The sequence below is a fragment of the Photinus pyralis genome, unplaced genomic scaffold, assembly GCF_008802855.1.
Source record: "Photinus pyralis isolate 1611_PpyrPB1 unplaced genomic scaffold, Ppyr1.3 Ppyr1.4_LG6, whole genome shotgun sequence".
In the NCBI taxonomy this organism is placed as follows: Eukaryota; Metazoa; Arthropoda; class Insecta; order Coleoptera; family Lampyridae; genus Photinus; species Photinus pyralis.
Window position 1 is genome coordinate 29,139,251 of NW_022170663.1, and position 21,206 is coordinate 29,160,456.

General features: G+C 33.4%; 2 protein-coding genes across 20 annotated transcripts in view; both read left to right on the top strand.

Annotated features, from left to right (window-relative positions):
• LOC116173573 (longitudinals lacking protein, isoforms A/B/D/L) overlaps window positions 1-21,206 on the top strand; it is a 291,506-nt gene that overhangs the window by 128,834 nt on the left and 141,466 nt on the right. Inside the window, exon 5 of one of the 19 annotated variants that reach the window (XM_031491158.1) lies at window positions 20,642-21,038. The exons of 15 other annotated variants lie outside the window; for them this stretch is intronic. In XM_031491158.1, the coding sequence (XP_031347018.1) occupies window positions 20,642-20,823 (182 nt within the window). In that variant the 3' untranslated portion in view covers window positions 20,824-21,038. Of the gene's footprint in view, window positions 1-958; window positions 1,544-8,759; window positions 9,084-17,033; window positions 17,252-20,641; window positions 21,039-21,206 lie in introns of those variants that run through there. 3 more of the 19 variants (XM_031491147.1, XM_031491148.1, XM_031491128.1) reach the window with 3 other exon arrangements.
• Window positions 1-21,206, top strand: part of LOC116173569 — a 222,877-nt gene that overhangs the window by 16,434 nt on the left and 185,237 nt on the right. The gene's annotated exons all lie outside the window — the stretch shown is intronic.

Genomic DNA, 21,206 nt, shown 5'->3' on the forward strand with positions numbered 1-21,206 from the left:
TTTTTGTGAATAAATTTATTTTACTTATTCCACATGTGTGAGAAGGTGTGTGTATGTGTGTGAGTACAAATTATCAAATGGTTATAGTTAACTAAATATATAAGGTTTTGAATTAAGAATTCTGTTGATAATAATGATAATACTTGCCGGATTCTATCTATAAATGCTCATAGTGGCGTACAATTTTACACAACGCAATATTACGAAAGCGTAGAAAGGTTGCAAGTATTTTTCTGTAAAGATCTAGTTTCACCAGTGCGACTTGTTGCTCTGTCTGAAGACGTTGGATCGTACACACACGTAATTCAACAGATAAAGGAGGACGATCTGATTCGCACGCCATGGGGATGGATTAATTTTTTTCTTCGTATGCGATTACTGATCCCCTAAAAGCTAAACTATTTTATATTTATCAACTTCACGTTATAACAATGGAATTAGAAGACTTAGTCCGGGAATTGATGAAACAAATTTTTATAAGAATCCAGACAACCTATGTTTTGTTTCAAAGCGAACCATTGAATACTTTTTCCCGCTCCCATAAGTAAATTTTTAAGTAGTATTTTTGACATTTGACTGGAAATAGTGGAAGTATTATCGTCGATCTCAAGAGTTCCATGGTTTCCCGTTACGACGGTTTAAAGATTTAAGGGTTTCTTGGTATCTTTATTACGTAATATTTGGCTAAGTTTTGTGTTAGCCGTTGTGCAACCAAATGCTATACGTAACTTACTTATTAATTTCTTATCTGTCTGTACACATGAATGTGGTTTTATTAATTGTATACGCCCATATTGATTTTAAATTATTGCGCATGTTCCTATCTACTTCGGTAATGCTAGTATACTAATCTGTAAGTAGAACTTTACTTGAAAATGCGTAGTTGTACTGTTTGTGTTTGAACACGATTTGTTACATATTATTATTCAAGTATGTTTCTAATATCTTTTCTTTCTAGATTTGATGCGTCGCACCAAGAAATATAAATTTGCTTGTAAACAATGCGGAAATCGATACAAATATCAAGGGAATCTGAATAAACACATAAGATACGAATGTAACCAACCAGGTATTTTTGCTTGTCCTCTTTGCGAGAGAGTCTTTAAACAAAAAGGAAATTTAAAATACCATCTTAATCATCGCCATGACTTTAAATTAGTTTCACCTCATATTGATTAAGGATCGAATTATTTGATAATGTTTTTTTATTGTAACCAGAGGATTTTCAGTAACCAATGGATTGCATTATTACCGTTTCTATATGCAATCCATAAATTTAAATCCGATAAATCCCTAGTTTGAGATAAATTAATTGTAATTGCCATTGGCAAGCATTATAGATAATAGTGTAGTACGTGTACCTAGTAACGACGGTCACATGTAAACTGTTTAAATACCTATAGCGTATTTTTACAAGCATAAATTTGTTTTCTGTTAGACAAAACTTGTATCAGTAGTTTTTGCATATTATCCATATAAAGTATGTAGCTTGTGCTTTACTGTAATTTGTGTGTGAATGCTTGAATAAAAGTCTTTCAAAATACACATTTCATTATATAGGTAAGGCGTCGTTTCTATTAATTGATACTTTTGTTATTCTTCACCCCCTTAACGTCTCTTAGTTGTGTGTTACCCACTTTCAAATATTAGTTTATTAACACCTACCAAGTGTAATCTGTGGCTACTCGTGTAGCAAGATTCAGTTTGTAAGTTGGAAAAAGGGTCCAAATTGTCATAATTATGATGAAATTTGGTAATGTTACATTAGTCCAGTCAAATTACGGTTTGGGCTGGATGTTATCACTTCACTCAAGAAAACCAACTGTATTCTATGAAAAAAAAATCCGTTGAATCCGAAAATCATAGTCCCCCTGGCTGGAAACGCCCGGAACATATTGTTATAAACAAAAAACGAAGAAAAATGTCATTTTTTTCGCATTTGAGTTCAATTATCTCATTAACTATTGCAAGGGAAAAATGAAGAGATATGAATTTGTTTAGAATCGAATTTTCCATAAGATTTTTCGTAAGATTTATTTCAAATGTGATTGTTTTTTATGGAAAAATATCAAAATTGATCCCGAAAATTAACAATTTGTTATTACTATTATATATATATATACAAACCCGATCACCCTAAGTTTTATACAAAGTTATCGCATAATTAAATAAACAAATTAAAAAAAAACGATGCATTTTCTTTTAAACTGGGTGACTCCCAGAGCGTTCTTAATTTTTTACTTAGTGGAACTCCAAAAAAACCTATTCCGAACATTGTTCCCATGGTTCTTCCAAATCAACGGAATGTAGATTTTTTTTAACTAACAAATGGAATAACTCCCGAAATATAACAAGAAAGGTAACTCTATAATAGGCCCTGGGTACTCGGGTTAATAAAAATCATTCAATTTGGCCAAATAGAAGCATAAAAAAGTTCTCGCTTTAAAGAATCGTTCGGTTCGACCCAATTTTCAAAAAGTTATTTTTGGTTGCCTCGAAAACAAGCTCCAAAGTTAAAAGCTGATTTTTTGTGCACTATTCATCGGATTTGGACGTATTTTTTGTCTTTTCAAGAGCTTTCCATTCGCACATTATAGAGTTACATGTCTTGTTATATTTCGGAAATTATTCCATTTGTTAACTAAGAAAATCCTTGGGATTTTGAAAAAAAATTCCACAGTCTGCCGATGTGCAAGAATCATGGGGACAATTTTTGGGAAAGGCTTTTAGGGTTCCACTAACTGTGAAAAAATTAAGATCGCTTTGGAAGTCACCAAGTTTGAAAGACAAATTATCGTTTTTTTAATTTGTTTATTTAATTATGCGATAACTGTAAAACCTACGGTGATCGGGTTTGTCGTCATATTGTATTGTTATCAACAGAAATAACCAAATACGGATTTTCAAAAAGATCGGATAAGTTTATTTAGTAATAGCAAATTGTCAATTTTTAGGATCACTTTTTTTATATTTTTCCATAAAAAACAATAAGATTTGAAAAAACCACCTATCTTAATGAAAATTAGATTCTAAACAAATTCATATCTCTACATTTTCCCCTCAATGCAATATAGTTAATGAGATAATTGAAATCAAATGCAAAAAAATGACATTATACCATTTTTTCTTCGTTTATTGTTTGTAACAATATGTTCCGGGAGTTTCCAGGTGGATTATGATTTTCGGATTTGGCAGATTTTTTTTACATAGAATAAACTTGGCATGCAGTTTAGACTACCTTCTTTTGGAGCTAATTTGACTAGACTACATTATTTATTTATACATTTTTAATTGGCTTTTTGAATGATTTGTTCGTTATAGGGATCTATTAGTTGTTAATGAAATATTAGAAACCTCTTTATACATGCATTCATTAAAATGTGCATAATTTAACATAGAAATTAATGTGTAAACGAATATATCAAACGAGTTGGGTACGGGTATGGGTTGGCATTGCGTAATATATGGCTAAACCGATGCTTATTTTAAATTTCATACAATTGATTCATAACTAAACGGAGAAGTCAAAAAGCCATTCCTTATTTTTTGGCCTACATTGCCAATTCACGAACTCCGAACTACAAATTTGATAGAGAATTTACGTGCAAAATGTTATCGAAATCGAGATATCGCGCTACACGCAAAATTATGAACTCGCTAGGAGTTCGCTAATAAAGATCTGATGACGGATATAAAATAACGAAAAATCATTTTTCTCCAACCACCTGAATAAGACGCTATTTTGTTATACTTTTTGGTCCAAAAAATGGGCGATTTGGGGAGCCGTCAGTATCACCATGGTAACTGTCCAAAAAGTAGGTACTTTTCGGACTAGTCCGCAAAAGTAATTTGGCCAATCAAAAAATTACATATAGTTGTCATTGACCTGTCATTCAGAACATGACTCGAGATGTCACATTAACAAAAACCGTAAACATGTCTATTTTTATATTAATCAGCACTTGCACATCAACTTTCAACAAGATCGAAATAAATGTCAACTTTCTGTAGGAAGCGCTGTCAAGACTTGTTTAGACGTGCAAGATTTTATTGCAGGAATGACTTGCCTGAAAGTTTTCGACTTGCTGGGATGAGCTCTTCTATCACCGTTTACATTATGAGAGTTATTGGGAAGTGCTCTCCGACACAAATTTGTGGTAGTTTTACTATCCCGTGTAAATTACGCTTTAGTGCGTGAAAGAAATAACTACTTACAAAATGTTGTTTTACATTAAAACATTTACAGATTTACAAATGGAATTGAAAATTACAGCTTCGGTAACATATGTTCGCAGTTAATATGTAGGAGTAGCAGTTCAAATTAAACTTTTTGAATCAAAGTGAACATTCCTTCAAACATAGGAAAAACTAAGACTTCACAGTACATACGAAAAGTAACTTCGCAATTCAATTTATGTACGATTAACTAATATGGGCAACTTCGCACAGTGCTTATATCCGCATGCTTTGGTTGTGAAGAAAATATGTTTCTCGGTAAACAGTTTCGCACCTTCAAGTAAGAGTAAGGAGATGTGCAGCATCCTAGACCTAATTCTATGCACTCCAATGCTTCCTGTACTTGTACCAGTAAATTTCGAAATTAAACTTGTCATCGACCACTTAAAGAGAATCTTAGGTTAATAAAATGTACCCGTTTATGCTACTTACTTGATTGTACATCTTGTCGTATTTGATTAAGCAAAAATAAGATGTTTCGTGTTCATATTGAATTGTTCTAAGATATTTACTTCATGTTTACTTTCATAAGGAGGCTACTTAACCTAAAAAAATATTAATAGTGTGGCACCCAAAAGATGAAGCGGTGGTCGACAAACGACAACTACAAGAGCGTGCGCAAACACACTGGGTAAGTAAAAAAGTGCTTGGAGAAAAAATTTTATGTTTCATTCGTACGAAAAATGCGTTCCCGTGACTCGGAATGTTGGTGGACGACGCTGACGCGTCGTCCACCACCACCCTTCCTCGTCCCGGAAACGTGCATTTTTCGTACTTATGAAACAAATAACTATTTTGTTGCACATATAAAATAATCAAGTACCTTAATTTACATCGATAATCGAGTAATTAGACTAACTTCTTCTACGATGATGTGGTATAAACGCAAATACTGTTTAACGATTAACTTTAGGTTCTGCAGACCGACTGCATATAGGTACTCAGTTCACTCCCGTACTTCTCACGATTTCAATCGCTAGTCAAACGTTGCTAATATTAAACGAATTGCACCCGTCTTCTATTTGGATTATAATCCGTATCAGGTTGATTTCAGAAAAAGGAAGTGTATACCATGAAACTTTTTGTTTTCTGTAATGGTAATCGGTTTACCAAAAATTTGCTCTTATTTTTCTTTAAATGGTAATGTTATTTTTGTCTCATAGATGATGGTTTTTTGCATTGATTAATCGATTCAATCAAAATGATACATATCAAAATTGTTGTAATTGCTCAATTTTAAACTAGGCGCTAAAAGATAGCCAACAGTTACAACAGTGAGTAGTGTTCTAGTGTTTGTTTTTTAGAAGTACGCGTAAGCGGCGTGAAAAAAACCAAAAAGCATGTGTTTGGATTTTGCAAACCTCTTTATATTCAGAATAATTGAGGACGAGAAGGTAATTTACATAAATGGGCACAGAAAACGAAATGAGTGAAGATTGTGCACTGTCCTGTTCGTATCCCAATTGTAGAGGTACCTATACGTTTTCTATTTTTTTTGCGAGTTATCCTTAAATTGATAGTTTTATAGAATAGGTTTCACATTATTCATTTTTTATTGTACTATTATCCGTTTTTTATATACGCGAAAAAATTAGGTACCTAAGGTGCACTTTTACTCGTGTATCTAACATTTTTGTTTGATTTCAGCAATGTTCGCGGACTTTTTTAAACAAAAAGTCCAAACAGCGTATTTCGGTTGTCAACAGTGTGGAAGGCGCTATAAACATAAGCATCATTTGGTTCGCCACAAAAAACACGAGTGTGGAGTTGAAGCTAAATTTGAATGTCTAAAATGCAAAAGACGATTTAAATTGAAACACAATCTAAAAACTCATGAGCGACTGGTTTGTAAAGTAATGTATTAAATAAAAACCTTGTATTTTGTTTGCATGTACATATATACTTTATGCTACTTAAATTGGCACATGACGTGAGATAATGAATAAAAAAAGATGATTTATTTAGCTGTGACAATGCATGAAAAAAAGATTTAAGCCGCATAATTTTTACTTAACTACAGAAACTTGAATGCATTGGATATTAATATTTATTACTTCTATTTTACTATGGCATATAGTTTGGTTGTCGGTTGTGGCTTTGCCAACGTTTGACAAACAGATGTCGATTGTGTCAACTCGCGCGTAGATAACCGAGCAATACTTGATTTGGAACTGATTTTCTGAGTAAAAGGATATGAGTATACAAAAGTGTAGATGACTTTTAATTTATCGTAATTTTAGGTGTAAAGAAGTCTTTCGCGTGTGGTATATGCAGCAAGAGATATAAATACAAGTCAACGTTACAACGGCATAAGAAGTACGAATGTGATGGTATCGCTCGTTTTTTCTGCCCACTGTGTCCAAAAGCGTACACACAACGTATAACCGTTCGTAAGCACATACAAATGAATCATCCAGAATTAGTACCATAGATTCAAGGTTTTAAAACTGAAAATGATTGTAATTTCCCTCTTCTTAGGTATATGTTAAATTTGTTACATTGCCGTGTGTTCAAATTTTTGATCTCGATTTAAATATAGTGTCGCTACGTATTTTATGTCTATTTACTTATATGCTATTTTATACTCGTATGTCAGCAATTTGCTAAGTTAATATACACATATAACAAAACATCTATGGTATGGACGTATGCTGTCCTAGCACAAGACTGCATTCCTTTATAAAAATGTCAGATTAATAACACTTTTTACTCAAAAGTAACCAAACCCGTAGATAGATGAAAAGAAGTGTGGATTAATATAGGACATTTTTCACCAGAAGAACACTTTTTATAAAAAAGTAGTTTGTTTAAGGAACAATCATTATACATTACACGCATATATTTTCCTATCTTTGTTAATATTAGCAATTTAAAAAAATTACTAGCGATTTGTCCGTCCGTAACGGTTCGAGATATCGCATAGAATACAAGAAGTTCTCTGAAATATCGTCAACCGTTTCATTCCTTGTGCAGTGTAAATTCGGAATGTAAGTGAAGGTAATGGCATTGAAGCAATTCTTATGGCTGCCTTCGTGTAAAGCATCAGGAATATCTGTCTGACAAATTTTTCATCTTTCATGGGTTGAATTTGTCGAACTTTTTTTGATATGCATTTTTCGTAAAAACAGCGAGAGGAGTTTTTTAAAATATCACCTTGTCATTAGACAAACAAAAGTGATCTACGTCCGTTCACTGCATTGGTTGTCATTATTAAGGCGGAGATTGTTATAAACGGTTGCAAAATGTTTTGATTGTGATTTTAATATGACGTAACTCAGCTATGCTAGGGCATTTTAAAATCGATAGTCACTGTAGTAAATTAACCTCTGCCAAGTCTATAGAGAACAGGTCAAATGAATTAGTGTAGGTGGGTACTAATACCAAATTGTATCTGAATAATTAATTACATTTTGTTTTAGAGGAACCAATTGGACATGCATTTCGAAGATACAAATGTGATAACTGTAAGAGAACCTTTGCGTTTCCTCCAGGTCTCAAGCGGCATCAAAAGTATGTGTGTGGTGTCGAACCTCAATTTGTTTGTACTGCTCCCGGGTGTAATTTTAAGTCAAGATGGAAGAACACTCTGAAACAACACTTGGCCAAAAAACATAATTATAAATTGATATGTGTTTGAAATTAATTATATTATTCAAATAGCGTCATTTTAAACTGAAATTGCACTTTCTTTTAAAATAAATTTGCCGTCTTTTTTTTATTTGTTGTAACATATTAGTGTGCAGAAAAAAATTGGATGATAGAAGGAACCAAAACAAATATTTCATCCAAATAAATCGAGGGTGCAAAGTGTTGTGTTTGAGAGCTACCTACCCTAAGACAAAAGTAGTGAAATTTACTCTGCTCATTCTCGGCAACCATAAGAGTTACAAAGACGGGGAGCATGTCAATGAATCCGCATTCCGATTTTATAAATAAGTATCTAAAAATTTTTACCCCAACGTAACTCGCCCCTAAACGCGTGTGCGAAAAAATTCTGATCTCTACCAAATTTCGTATCTGAAGAATGAAAATTACGAGTCTGAAATTAATTTTTAAAAATTCGAAAACTGTCGATTTCATTATACTTAAAATTTAACTACTTGGAGAATTGTATATTGTATATATAATTTCTTTGCTTCTTTATATAATTGATTATTTTAAATAGTACTAATAATACTTATTTCTTGTAGGTGACGTGATTCAATGTCCCCAATGTCATAAAACATACAAACTCAAGCGTTCGTTATCAAGGCATCTAAAATACGAATGTGGCAAAAAACCACAATTTTCTTGTCAAGTGTCACGTTGCACGTATCGCTGTAAACAAAAAGCTTCATTAAAACGGCATATTACATTAGTACATTACTTTTCATAACATTATATTTAGCATATTTTTGTACAAGAACTAAATGTAATGGGTTGTTGATAGTGTGTCAATTTTATTATATTGACTACGTTTGAATTCCATGAACTTTAGTATAAACAATTGACTTATTGACGCCTAATTAAAAACTTATTTTCAGAAATGTATCACACTAAACAACTAAAGAAACGCCCGTTTCAATGTTCTGACTGTGGAAAGTCGTACACCTTGTCGTATAATTTGAAACGTCATCAGCGCGTTGAATGCGCAAAAGAAAAACAATTTCATTGTCAACATTGTACAGCCAAGTTTTATTACAATCACGAACTTACTCTTCATAAACTTATGAAAGGTCACAATTAGGTGAGCATTATTGGAAAATTAGTGAAGGGCTATACTATGTTTAAGTAGTTTAAAATGTATTTGTGGTAACTGAATGTAACAACACGCAGTTGTTTTTTGTAATAAATTTGTTTCTCTTTTAGTTTGTCTTATTTTTGGCTAGACTAGTCAACATAATACCATTGAATAAAATATAGTGTTTTTATTCAATGATAATACTTAATACAGCAAACCAACGTTAGAACGATTGAAGGTTATGCTAAAATGCAGCATCTTGTACCTTGCTATAGCAAAAGCATGAGTTACAAACTGATGTTAGTTATTAACTCAATCAATCAAGACCAAGTGTGGCTGCACAAAAATAAATTGCGGAAAGGGTATGTTTTGATATGGAAATGTGGTCCTTGTCAATCTTCTTCCTTTTTAACAACATTAGTAAGTTGTATACAGTACAACCTTATTATTTGGTCAGTTTAGCCTGTCGTGTATCTCGTATATTTTGTTAATTATATTAATTGTAGGAAAACGATTCAACTATTACTAATCTGTTTTCGCTGTTGCGTAGTAAGGTATCATTAAAGTTTATGTAGTACGATCAAGGCTAAATCCAAAAACCCTTTACGTATTAATAGTACTGTGCGTGTTATACGGAGGGCTGTTTGGTGGAAATTTGAAAAGTGAATTTTTTATCCCAAATTACCAACACTTGGTTATGTATGCAGCAATTCTGTTTCAAAAACAATAAAAACCATCCCTGCCAGGAGTCTCATTTCAAAATAAATCTTTTTTTTAAACAAACAATTTGATAATTTTGTTTGATCTATTATATCGCTGTAGTGATTTATACACTTTTTAATCAATATATTTATAGTCAAACCTTCGCTTCTATTTAAATTGAATTCCAATCCTTAAATAATCTGGTATCAATTAAAAAGTGTTCTTCAAAAGTGCATCGCAAGTAGGAAGTTCTTCGGTAGATTAAACTTCCCTTATATATCTTCTGTCGAAACAATCTTCATGGGCATCTTACGTAGGTACTTTAAACCATCTTAAATGAACACAGTCTTCAACGACCCTAAGAAAATTCTAGTTTGATATACATATCTTCTTTTGAGGCAACCTTTAACATACTGTTATTTTCAGGTTTAAAAAACTTGTTCCGTGGATTGAAAGTAGAATTTGAGAACGATAGTGGGTTTCCTTGTGAAAAGTGTGGAAGAGTATATAAACATCGTGGAAACATGCGCCGACATATGACGTACGAATGTGGGAAAGGTCCTCAGTTTTCCTGTACTCACTGTATTGGCACCTTTCATCAGTTATCAAATTTAAAACGGCACTTTGATACACAACATAAACACTTGGTGAAGCGCCATTTTACTTCAAACTTAGATTTTCAGTATATGTAATGAATTTCAATATGTGACGATTGTTTGATGTGCACCATTGGACAATATAGTTACCATAGAGCTTAACATTTAGCGTCACGTTCATTCTAGTCATATTGTGCTAGTGATTTTATATTAGTTGTTAATTTATTAAACTTTACCAATAAATGTTCATCGTTCACTTATAATGTATTGATCTCCAATGTCTCTTAAAAGAGCCCGTTATTTTTTTGACAACTTCTAAATTATAAGATTCATTTCAAAATCTCTGGATATTACAAAAAAATCGCACTATACGGATCCTCCAGGATCCCCCCGGCCTTTTAAGGTTTATTTCTCAGGTTTCCAATCTCTTCTTAACTTCGCAATAATTTTAGATATCAGAGTGCGATTTTCGAAAACAATTCTGTTAAGAATTCGAACTAGACACAAACGGCACAAAATATTAACCAAGTATCAAAGTAACAAATTGCATTTTGTGATGGAAACTTCGATCTTCAAGACAAGGTGGATCGCGGACACCTTTCACCTATTGACGATTACGATCTAAAACACTGTTTAAAAATGGTCGTCTGCGCTTGTGTTAAGCAATAAGAACGAATTATTTCTTGATCGGCAGTGACGCGTGAGCAAAACTGAATCCTTTACGATAATTGTAAGCGATTAGGTCAGTTGTTTAATGGCGGCGGTTGGCCTCATCGGCACTTTAGCGAGGTTGAAACTATACCGCAAACGGTTACTTTTTGGTAACGTGTGGCCGGTCTAATCAACCATAGTTTCTTAAATCCAGGTGAAACGATTACTGTGTGGAAGTACATACGGATACGAAAATTTGTATCTCCCTAAAACTCGGTAAAATAAATATTTTGACAAAAATCAAAAATCGATCGCTTTTTTTCGAGGGGAGCAAATTTGTTTGAAATAATAATTCTTCCAATTATAACCCTAAGTGCTAAAGGTTGCAACTCTCCCGCAAATTTTAAAATAGGCCATAATTTGGAAGAGGTTTTCATTACACAATCGTTTTCAATTTTTTAATTAATAAAAGCCGAAATCGGTTTAAACTAACGAATGTGTTGCTCGAAATGACAACCAGAAACTTCCCTACAATAAATCAATCTTGATTCAAACCCAGATTTTACATTTCCCAAGGTCACAAGAGTTTTCGGCATTCAGTCGTTGGGGCACCTGGTAGGACCTTAATCTTAAAGTATGCACGCACCAGTGAAATGAAAAAGTTACATTCTATACATGAGAACGCTTGACGACAACTATAAACGGACAGTATAGAACATGTGTCATGCGCATATAGAAAATGGGGTACTTCTTTTCCGAGGAAAGTGGGTAGATCATTTATGTACATCACAATCAGCGTTGGTCCTAGGATTCTTAAACCATTTATTTACCTGAGCGAGCTGGAAATAAAAGTACACAAAAGATAAGTCCCAAAAGTACTTCAACGACAACGAGACGGATAAATTATAAGCAAAAGTTTTGCTACGAACCACACCACGAACTTGAGAACATCATCAACCCTTTACAAAATCATAATGGGCCCATTCTCACATAAGCGACGCAGAAAAAAAAATAATTGTTGCTGTGAAAGACTATTCGGACTTTTATAGTATTCTAATAGAAGCTCAATAAATGGAATTCGCCTTCGCTTTATACATTTTTTGCACCCAGTATTTCCTCTTTTTTCTTTTTTTAGTTTCTTGTTCAACTTCCACCAACATTCCCAAAGCAATCATTTGATTATGTATGAACTAGTCGATTATTTCGTATTATAGGTGTGTTTTTGGTGAGTTTTGGTATCTTGAACGCACTGCGTAATGACTGTTGATATAAAATATCCACACAAACGAACTGCCATTTATTTTTTTAGAGAATATACTCTGTCCTGCGCCCTTATGCCCCCACGTCTTTATGTCCACGCGCCCTTATGTTTCGCGCCTTTTTGGCGGCGCCCTAATGTACTATACCTACTCATTCAAGCCTAGTAGCATGTAAATTTAATATCTGCTATAAAATAAACTAATTAATACTTCATGAAATAACATTAAAATAAATAAATAAGTTTCTTTATTCCCATTAATACAAACAAGTTGGTAAATTCCATACTACAGAACAAAAACAAACAAATTACTTCTAATTGGATAAGTTATAGTATAGTAACATTGTAGTTAGGGGAAAAGGCCCAGCAGAAACGAGTTATGTTGCCATTCGATGGTACATAGTATAAATTCAACATAAAGTTTGGTTTAAAAGTTACAGTCTGTAAGAAAATTAATATAAAGATGGTCCAGCAGTTGTCTTAAGGATTAATTTGTTTTTTTTTAAGTTTAAATTCTACTTTTGACAAAGCGTAATTAGAAGGATGTTATTATTTAATAATTTTTATGAGAGATTCCAAAGGAGATGTTTTTTCTAATATCCAGTTCTGAAGTAGTTTATAATATGTACGTGGACGAGATAACTATATGAATTTAGGAAGCCGTAAATTCTTATTACTTATACCTCGCGTGACCACTTTGAGACAATTCATCACTATTCTGGGTCGTCGCACTAAACAAATCACAAAATGCTAAAAGGCGTAACACTTTATACAGATACATATATCTAATGGGTAACATTTGAAATCTTTGAATAATGGAAGGGAAGGTGTTCTCATTGGTTTGTGAAGTATAGATTTGCTATCTTTTCTTTCTTTCTAATCAATTACTGACAGACGTCAAACTAGTCATATGGGAAAGGATAATGCGATAATTGGTTCGAAAATGAATAAGTGAAAAAACCACTAGTGCATTTGTTGCTGGAAAAGTTGCAGGTAACTTTTGCCGCTGTCAAAGTGACAATTGCACTGCGGCTTATGGGATTTTTTATACATGAGTTGAATTGGTATTTTTAAGGGTTGTTGCAGTCGTACATAAAGCTTTGTAGATATCGCGTCCATAAATAGGCTTTATGGGGACTCGCCTTGTTTATTTGTGCCTCGGTCGGAAGCTCGCTCGGCTAAATAAACGGCTCGTCCATGTAGACCCAGTTTATGTACTTGATATATAAATAGCTATTCTAGCTACTGTTCGCATCCTTGTTTTCGTTTGGTTTATATGTTTTTTCCATGTTAATTTATTGTCAACAAATAGGCCTAAGTATTTGAGGGCATCCACTGAGGTGATTAAGTCACAGTAACAAGTTGTCATCTTATTACACCCAAACCCGTGGACTTTAATTGAAGTAGCCGGCGGTGTGTGTTTGTTGGACAGGTCAAAGTACATAACATGCGTTTTATTGATATTAAGTGCCAACTTGTTTTGCGTGAACCAAGTGTGTAATATGTTGATGTCGGTTCTCATATTTGAAGTGATGACGTTCCAAGTAGGCGCAGTGTAGGCCAGTGCAGTGTCATCCGCAAAGGCAGTAATGGTACCGTGAAGTTTAGCCTTGCATAACTCATTACAATAAATCAAATATAGGGCACTGCCAGTCAGTCAGCGGCGGATACCCTCGAATTCCGACTTTTTCCAATTTAGTAAATAATATCTTTCTAGCTATGGTATCGAAAGTTTTATTTACATCTAGGCATGGGCGTACGCAGCTTTTGGTCTAGGGAGGGGCAAAAAAATTAGCGGAAAAAAATGTTTAATGAAACACATAATATACATTTTTATTTTTATTTACAATAAAATAAGTTTCCTTGGGTCTTCCGCAAATTTATCGATAAGAACATCGACGAATGAATCGTATGCTGCAACAAGTTCCCGGTGTACCACTGACACTGACTTATTATTTAAGTTATACTCTGCTGTTCGATTCGAAACCGAATAATACTATGTAAAAGTTAATGAATTTAAAATATCTTCATTTCGGTAGATATAAAGGCCATTTCGGTATATCGGTAGAATTTTAGGTAAATCGGTAGTAGGAACATCACTGGTGACCACTGCACGCTGGTTTGTGTTAACGCGCGGTTAGTGAACGATAGCTTCGCTCAGCCCGACGGCAGGCGAGCCGGATTGGTGCCTAGCTATGCAGGTGCCAGTGTGCCGAGTAATCCGATGGGTTGAAAACAGAGATTTTCGGGATCGGTACCGTAATTTATAGCTTAAAACCTCTTTCATGGCTTAAATCTCAAAGGAAAAGGTTTTAAATTAAAAGCCAACAAAGACAATTCTTACAGATACTTTTTAACAAACATACAACGTAACCTGTGGCCAGGCCAGGGAGGGGCAGCTGCCCCCCTTGCCCCTCCCTGCGTACGCTCATGCATCTAGGTATAGAGCATGAACTTTTTTTTATTACTGATTCCCTGGTAAATTTCAGATGTGAATTTTATTACGGCGCCTTCCGTTTTTTCTTTTCAAGAAAACCAAATTGATTATTTGAGAAAAAAATTGATTTACTTACGAAGGATAGTAAACGTTTATTAGTTGTTTTTTCAACAATTTTGAAGGGCGTAGAAACTAGTGAGATGGGCCGAAAATTGTTAACGTCTTGGACACTGCCAGTTTTATGTATCGGTATAACTACGTTTTTTTTTTAATATGTCGGGGAATACTGCTGTTTCGTAGCTTAGATTGATAAGATAAGAAATCACACTTGCTACTTGCTTGGCCAAAGTTTTAAGCACTGACGGCTGAAGATTATGTATGCCAATAGATTGCTTGTTAGGGAAGTTCAGGATAATAGAATACCTTCACCTCCTTTGGATCTGTGGGGATGAGAAATATAGATTTAGTATTAGTTGGATTGTTAAAGTTTTCTGAATTTAAGTTAGTAGTAACTAGTGGCAAAGAATTAGCAATATTTTTAGGAAGTTCAACAAAGTTGTTATTGAAAATGTTAGCCCTATCAGGTTCATTATTATATTCAATTGCATTGAGTATAATAGATCTGAGTGGTTTCCGAACACTACTAGGTTTATCCATGATTGTGTGAAGGACTTTCCATTGCTTTTTGGGGTTATTTTTATTAATTTGCATGATAATGGGTGTTTTTTTAGAGGGACACAAGTTTAAATCATGATTAAACAAAGAAATATATTTTTAATATCACTGGCTTTATTAGACAGAAAATTGTATGACATTAAATGATTTCGGCCATATGGCCGCCACGGTTGGTGCGTAAAAGGGCGCATCTGGAACACCAATTTTCCCAAACTTTTCGCGGCATTTGCGGCACCCTGTTTCGCCAATAACTCTTCGAATGTTGATTTTTGCACTCCTTCGTTCTAAATCGCGTTTTCCCAACACGAACGACGAGTGACGTATCTACTTTCGCGCACTAGTGCCTAAATAGATATTTATGTAACAAGTTGCAAAATGACTGTCTTTGGCGCACTAGACGCACGTCGTGTGCGCCAAAGACAAAATTTGCAACGTTTTGCATACAAGGTTTTTTGTAATTTCGTCAAGAAATTGATAAAATGTGAATTATGATAATGGGAAAAGAACTTTATTTTAAGATTGAATACCCATGTATTATCGCGATATGCGATATGCACGTTTTTTTGAGGTGTATGGGTTACGCAGGGACAATTGAGTAGCATTAGCGAGAAGGTACCTATTAACTAGCGTATTTTCGTTAATTGTTTTCGTATAATCGATTGCGTTGAATTGTAAGTTAAAGACAAAATAAAATTTTAGTAGTTTAGGCAATTATTGAGAGTCGTATAGATAGTTTGCGACTAATGTACCAGTGCGCCAATTTAGATTTAATTACACATTATTGGGATCAGTGCTACTTGTACAATGTGCGTATTTATGCACTACATTAGAAATCCTACCGATGCTATGAGTGACAGAAATACTGGCAATACACTAAACAAATATGTACATTATTTTTGATAATAAACACAAAATTAACAGTTTGTTTCATTTATTGAGTCCAATTTTGGTAGGTAGATTCTGTTTTCTATTTGTGGTATTCACTATCCATAAAAAGTAAGTAGGTTCTTATAGAAAGAAAGGTACTAAAATATTCTCATTTCAGGCCCTGTCAGTCATCCTACACATAACCAACGATTGCTGTGTAATAAATGTAATAAATTTTACAAGAATTACGCTTCTTTAAGCCAACATTTAAACCGCGCCTGTGGAAAAGAGCCCTCATTTGGCTGTAACATTTGCTCTTATAAATCCAAGAGAAAATATGATTTAAAAACACACATCTATTTAAAACACTCAAAATTAAGCAAATAGGCATAAATGCACCAATAATACTAATATACAGTGAGAATCAAATTTTACCTCATTGTTGGAAATGTAATTTTGCTATAACTTGATACGTATTTGTTATGTGCTATTTCAAAAATAAAATAGTATTCATATAAGCATCGAATTAAGTATCTTTTATGTAATAGTAACTAAGCGTTAGTAATTTTGTTTTTGTCTAGACAGCCTTCAACAGAAGAAGAAATCATACTTTTGTGTCAAGCTTGTTTCAGGTTGCAGTTATAAGTCAAGCGACACGTTCTTCAACCTCACAAGTTATAAAAAAGAACAAATCTAATCTCGAAACCGCCGCCGGAACAAATAAAATTGTGTTTTGAGTTATCATTTATTAATGATAAAAAAGTTTTAGCTCGTAATTAATTGCAGGAGTATTTTTAGACTGTTTGGTTTTTGTTATAAATAGTATTATTTCTCGCATCACAAATTACTAAATCATTTTACATAATTATTTATATATTTTTACATTCATAGGTAAATGGAAAACGGCCTGCAATAGAGGAATAACATATGAATGTCCACAATGCTACCGGAATTATAAATACAAGAGGGGTCTAGACGATCATTTAAAATACGCATGTGGCAAACCACCTCAATTTTATTGTCCTATACCGTTGTGTCACCATAAGTATGCAAGAAAAGGAGATTTAAGACAGCACCTTGTAAAGAAGCATTAATCTTTACAAAAGAAGAGCGTAAACATTAATTAATGCAGTACACTAATTGCTGTCGTTTGTCTATAAATTATAATATAACTATTAATCTATGAAGATAATAAATAGTATAAAAGTTTGCCTTGTTGTATGCCCGTGAGTATACACTGATGAACCGAAAAAGCTAATACGTTTTTTCAGATTTTACTCATCTACGAGCTCATCCAAGCTCATCTTAGCTTGGCGATAACAAAACAACTAACAGGCAGACTGAAAATGCGACTTCCTAAACTATCAGGATTTCGCATTGAATAAAAATACAACGTTTACTAAAAGTACGTTTCCGGTTTCGCTGAATTTAAGACCATTGGGGGTTTGTTTAATAAGTTACGTTCAATTAATTTTTTTTTGTTTTGGCGCATTCAAAACCGTGCGTGAAGTTTCCTTTTATTTCTATTGTAGGTTAACGTTGAAATTTGATGTTGTGATTCGGGATTTTCTTGGGGTTTTTGCTGGTTGCTTTTATACCAGTGGCGTATATTTTATTTATTTATTATCCTTCTCTTGTACTGGACCCTCAACAGGCTTGCGTCCAATTACAGATTGACTCGCATAATGCTTTTGTAAATTGTATCGAAATTCTCCTTCCTCTTCTAAATCAAATTCAAACGTACACTGTGAAAATAAACCCATAAAGAGCGTCTAAAAAAGCGACAGAGCACCTCGGTGTGACCCCACGGAGTCATTGGATTTGACCCATTTTCAATTGGCTTGTTACATATGGTATATATGTTAACTGTGCAAAGTTTGAAGCGAATAGGTTAATTTGTTTCACGGTAAAATTTGTAAGCTCAGAAACAATCTGCAATTATTAGCAACATAAACTACCAGCTTACGAAATTCGCCACTCCTTTTATTTTTCAGCGTAAAACTGACGCGTATTTTAACAAATCACAGTGAAGGTCAAAGCTTTCTACCGCTACCTTTTTAAAATGAATAGAGTATATAGAGAGTGTTCTTGGCGGAAAATATTCCGAAGCGAATATAGCCGGGTAAGTTATATGAGTACCATAGTCGACGAATATGGGAGGAAGTGTTTTCTTATAGGCCTTGAGCATGTGTACCCAACTCAAAACAGTAACTCGATTTAATTTTTTTCATCAAATTACTTCAATTTGATTCTTCCTGAAGAGGTTCACCTAACATTCGAATTTATTAACCTTTCTTATTACTCACTACACTGTACACTGCACTTGAGGAATACGTGAATCTGCTATATAAATCGAATTAAAGAATGCTAAATTTTTTAAACAGTTTGTATTAAAATACGGAAGGTAAGGTAAAGGTTTTACAATGTTTCGTCTTTCAAGTGTGTATATTGAGAATATAAGTATTATTTATGCAACTGTTTTTAGGTTATAAAATGTATAAGTGCAACAGATGCAGTAAATCTTTCAAACAGAGAAATTCGCTGTATGTTCACACGAGGTACCATTGTGGAGCTGAACTTAATTATATTTGTGCTTATCCTAATTGTGGGTACAAATCATCACGAAAAACGAACTATAACAGACATATTAAAATCATGCACGCTAATAAATTGGTCTTCCATTGAGATTCAAGAATGATGAAGTGAAAGATAACCAATTTCGCAAGAGATGTCGAAAATTTGATGTACCTCATGATTTTTGTAACACTCAGAGCAAAAAAGAAAAATATTCTCGTCATAGTAAACGGTTTTATTGAGGAAATATATGTTTACTATTGTTTATTATTGTTTCTAATTTACAAAATACATTGATTTATGTATATCCCCAACAATGTGTTGTGTTCATACAATGATCTCTACACAAACTGTGATATATTTACTGCGCTAAATCCTCAACATAGTCTAAAGTAATAATATTCAATACTTTGTCACCTGTAATTTAGTAAACTTTAGCACTTATTGTTAATACTGAAGATATGGTAGTAGATAAGCTATTTACGTACATTTTTCCTTTACAGGTAGAATAGTGACGATTGTAACAGTATGGAATATGTAAATCTTAAATAAAGATGGACAGTAGCATTTAAAGCTTAATTGGTGTAAATAAACGCTTAATTGGTGTAAATAGTAACCAATAAAGGTAAAAATATCTAGTTAAATTCTAAAATACCCACGTAGTATTTGTATTTTCATTTTCTTTTCTTTTCTATGGTGTTTTAATCTATTTCTCTTAAGATTAACCAGCCTTCATATTTTATATACAATTCAATGCCGCTAATTGAACTGATTTACAGATGTTAATGACAACAAATTGGTATGTCCAATGTGTAAACGAAGATATAAGAATAGTGCCACTTTAAGGACGCACATTACATTAGATTGCGGAAAGGAACGAAAATTTCTATGCCATTTATGTAATTTCAGTGCTAGACGTAGATATAGTCTTAAAATACATTATGGGAGTAAACATCAAGAAAAATTGCCCCAATCATAAATAAAATGCAATGAAAGACAGTTTTCCTTTTGCTAACGTTATAAAATGAAACGTCACCTGTTATTTATAAATTAATTGAAACACTTATGGTACAGTTAAAATTTTTGAAATAGATAAATTTAAGAGCTGTATATCTGACTGACAAAGAGTAGTAGCCTGTATTTAGTAAGAGCACGTCATTCTATACTATTCTATAATTTTAAAACATTTGCATTTTAGCTTATATTAACTACTCTTCACTGAAAATCTATGGTTGTAACGCGTGTGGAAAAACATATAACAAGAGTTACAATCTTTCCAGGCACGTTAAGTATGAATGCGGGAAGAACCCCCAATTCCAGTGTCCTCATTGCGGTTACAAATGCAAAAGGAAAGACTATCTTAAGAAACATTGTATTATGTTACATAATTCGTATCTGTAAAATCTCAATATATTTTACACGTTTTATTACAAAAATAAAGGTATATGCGTACTTACGTGTACACGTTTTTTAATCGATTCAAAACTGTATTGCTTTTTTCTGAGCAAAAGGTTAATTTCTGTTGTTTTTAGGCTTGTTTTCATGCAAAAATTGCCAGCGATTATATAAACACGAACAGTCATTGTACGGTCATCAACGCTTTGAGTGCGGCAAGGAACCTACTTTTATTTGTCCTGTAAAACCCTGCACGTACAAAGGGAAAAGAAAAGCCCACCTCAAAAGTCACATTTATAATGTCCATGTTAAGCGAATATCTTCCGAAGAAGAAAAACAACAAATACTGGACCTTATATCTTAAACTGTTCAATTGTAATTTCCGACCTGAATAAAATTATTAGCAAAGTAAGTTTGTACCTACTTATATTTCAATTGTTTGTGTTACCCCGGAATTCATTTTAATGAATGGTAGAAATACATTCATACATTTTCAGCGCATTATTTATCGCAGATTTTCTTTATTTCAGAAAACTTACGATGTTTGCTATGCGGAAAGGACTACAAAAATCGTATTGCACTGCGTATGCACAGCAAGCACTGTGGAAAACCACCGATCTATCAGTGCAGCAATTGTTCGTACAAGAGCAACATTAAGCCCAACTATAAGAGGCATATCATGTTGATTCACAAAATATCTCAAAGTTTCTAAGCAAAATTTTAATGTCGTGTTTATGATTGTTTAGGTTTGAGGCAAATATTCCAACAAAATAATCATTTAGGTACGTACGTTTGAGTAGCGGTTAGTTTACTAAGTGCACGTTGCTATATGTACATATAAACTCCATTTTCGATGTCGTACTTTTAGGAGTACTGTTCAATACTCATAGACAGATTTGTTTCTCGCATTAAATTGTAATCTGTGAATTTTTAGTTATTTTCTTAATTTATTGATTTTCATGGCCCACAACAGATAAAAACATCCAATTACTGTGGGGCAGTTCACAAATAAATACATATTCTTATGCCTTAACTTTACGGACTAATATTAAACATAATAGTAATGTTCTAAGCCAATTAACTTACGACTTACAT